The sequence below is a fragment of the Daphnia pulex genome, chromosome 9, assembly GCF_021134715.1.
Source record: "Daphnia pulex isolate KAP4 chromosome 9, ASM2113471v1".
In the NCBI taxonomy this organism is placed as follows: Eukaryota; Metazoa; Arthropoda; class Branchiopoda; order Diplostraca; family Daphniidae; genus Daphnia; species Daphnia pulex.
The window spans coordinates 4,681,033-4,683,407 of NC_060025.1; the positions used below are offsets into that span (position 1 = coordinate 4,681,033).

Below are 2,375 nucleotides of genomic sequence, written 5' to 3' on the forward strand. Positions count from 1 at the left end.
TTTTCTAATGAGGAAAGTCGACTCTTATTGACTGTCTATAAGAGTCGACTTCTCCATTAGAGTGTGCCTTTTTGAATGCTAGCTTGTATTTTTGCTTTTTCTACTGAGGACAAGTCGACTCTTATCGACTAGTTTATAAGAGTCGACTTGTCCATTAGAGTGCGCCTTTTTGAATGCTAGCTTGTATTTTTGTAATGATTATTGTATTCAATCGTTTGAATCTAGGGTTTGAATGTGCATAATAAATTATTTTTAATTCTCGTGTATATTGTTGATGAACGCTTGATTTTAAAGGTAAATTTAAAAAAAGGCGATACTCTCATTTGGTGCTGGTTGCTGTCCTATAGTGATGCTTAGGATTAGGATACATTTACAAAATTGGTACAGGAATAGACATAACTGAAGCTTTATTTAATTAAAACGTAAACAGCATTTGTTAATAAATATTTAGATCTAATTTAATCTAGATTGTGCGAAAAATTGCTCGCTAACCAATGGAGAATGTGGTAATCGACTCTTATTGACTAGTCAATGCCTATGAAGTAGTCAATGCTTATGGACTAGTCGATGCTTATGGACTAGTTTGTATTCGGTTAATTGTTAATAATTATTATTACAAACTTTTAAACTAAATAAATACGGAATATTCTTTATAATATTTTGTAATATTATAAATTGATGTTAATTCTATAATTCTATAATAACCCCTTTCCGTTGCTCTTGGCAAAAACCATTGACGGACTTTAAACTTTGGCAACTCTGCATTGATCATCAAGAATTACAACAACAACAAGCACCGAATGATTCGAATCATGTTTCTTGAAATTAAATGAAAGCTGGAACATAATAGAGTTTACACAAAACGAAATAATCTACTTAAAAAAAAACTAGGTTAACCAGCTTGCCAGTGACGCCGGTGTTGAATTACTCATTTTTGGGTATTTCCCAAATATTACTGTGGGAAGTTGTGCAACATGGGCATTTGGTGAAGAGACTAAAAATAGTGTAACAAAACCAACAGCCCAATCTTTTCTTAAACATTGGAAAAGTATTTTCATTAAAAGAAGGTATATGGTGACAAATTTGTTATTCAATTATAGAGAGATAATAGAATTTTTTCTCCTAGATATACGTCAAAATCCAGCCAAGGCCAATGTTGATGTTGAAAATGAAGAACCACAAACTGAAAATGTTGAGTTAAACAAAGAAAAAGAAGTTGTCGGTGTTCATGTATCACACACAGGTTCAGAAGGTGAAAGTGTGGAGCCAACGAACAAAGAGTCAGTTTAAGCTGGTGGTGTGGAGTCATCGAACAAAGAGTCCTTTGAACCTGAGCAACAACATTTTCCATCACACTTGATTCCAGGAACACAGCATCCGTCCAGTACTGTTACCGTTACACTGACACAAAGTGAAGATGGCACATATTTCCCACCACCACATCTCATTGGTATTATGCATAAATTGTTGATTAAGTTGAGTAAATAGCAGCTTGACAATTATTTATAGATGAACTAGATGCCTGGGAATTGGGTGGGCCACCCTCACTCACGATTAATACACTTGCTCCACCATCATCAGGACAGCTGTTGCTTGAAATTGCAACAGGTAACACAATTTAATATCCCCTAGAAAAATTGAATTTCTTATGTTTTCTTATTGTTATGTAATTAACAGAATCGACATCCGATGGATTTTTCCGAACAGGGGCTTCAAATGAGGCTGCGTCTGAACTTCCAGTCCCAGTAAATGGTAAGAAAAAACGCCTAAATAATTCGCAAAAAAACTAAAAGCTAAAATTAAAGTTTCACTAGGCACAAAGTATAGGGTCCAGCAACAACTCCAGTTGAGTTCAATTCAACACCGACGCCATTTGGTCAAGCCGGATGAATTAACAACGATGACCGCTTCGAATCCTTCGTCGTTCCTTCCTGTAACTTTGAGTGAAACGCAAGTTCTTATCTCTTCTACTAGTCCGCCGGTTTCAGTTGTCACTATTCGCAGTGAAACACCCGAACTACCGACCCCTGAAACTGGACAATGGGGAACGGAAAATGGAGGTAAAGCAAGTTTAACTTAGTCTTTGTTTTTGTATTTTATAACCTTATTCTTGTATCATAGTCTATGATCCTTTTCAATGCAGTATTGGCGTCGTCGGATTCTGCATCCGCTTCAATTTTCAAGGAACAAAAGCGGAAGAAGTGTGTCGAAAGTGAAACAAGTACGAAAACAAAAACGCGCTGTTTCAAAAAATGTTGCCTCAACGATACAGCGGAAGTCAACAAGAACACCTAAACCAAAATTTTTTAACTGAGACGACTTAAAATTTATACAATCAATTATTGTACACTGAAATAAAGATAAATTTCACCAAT

General features: G+C 35.5%; 1 protein-coding gene across 1 annotated transcript; it reads left to right on the plus strand.

Moving 5' to 3' along the window:
* Positions 1–494: 494 nt before the first annotated feature.
* On the plus strand, positions 495–2,375 carry LOC124202948. Its single transcript, XM_046599470.1, has 7 exons — positions 495–506; positions 892–1,048; positions 1,292–1,450; positions 1,510–1,608; positions 1,678–1,752; positions 1,815–2,060; positions 2,144–2,375. Exons 1-7 carry the CDS (start codon positions 495–497, stop codon positions 2,293–2,295), a joined length of 900 nt encoding a protein of 299 aa, XP_046455426.1. The 3' UTR covers positions 2,296–2,375.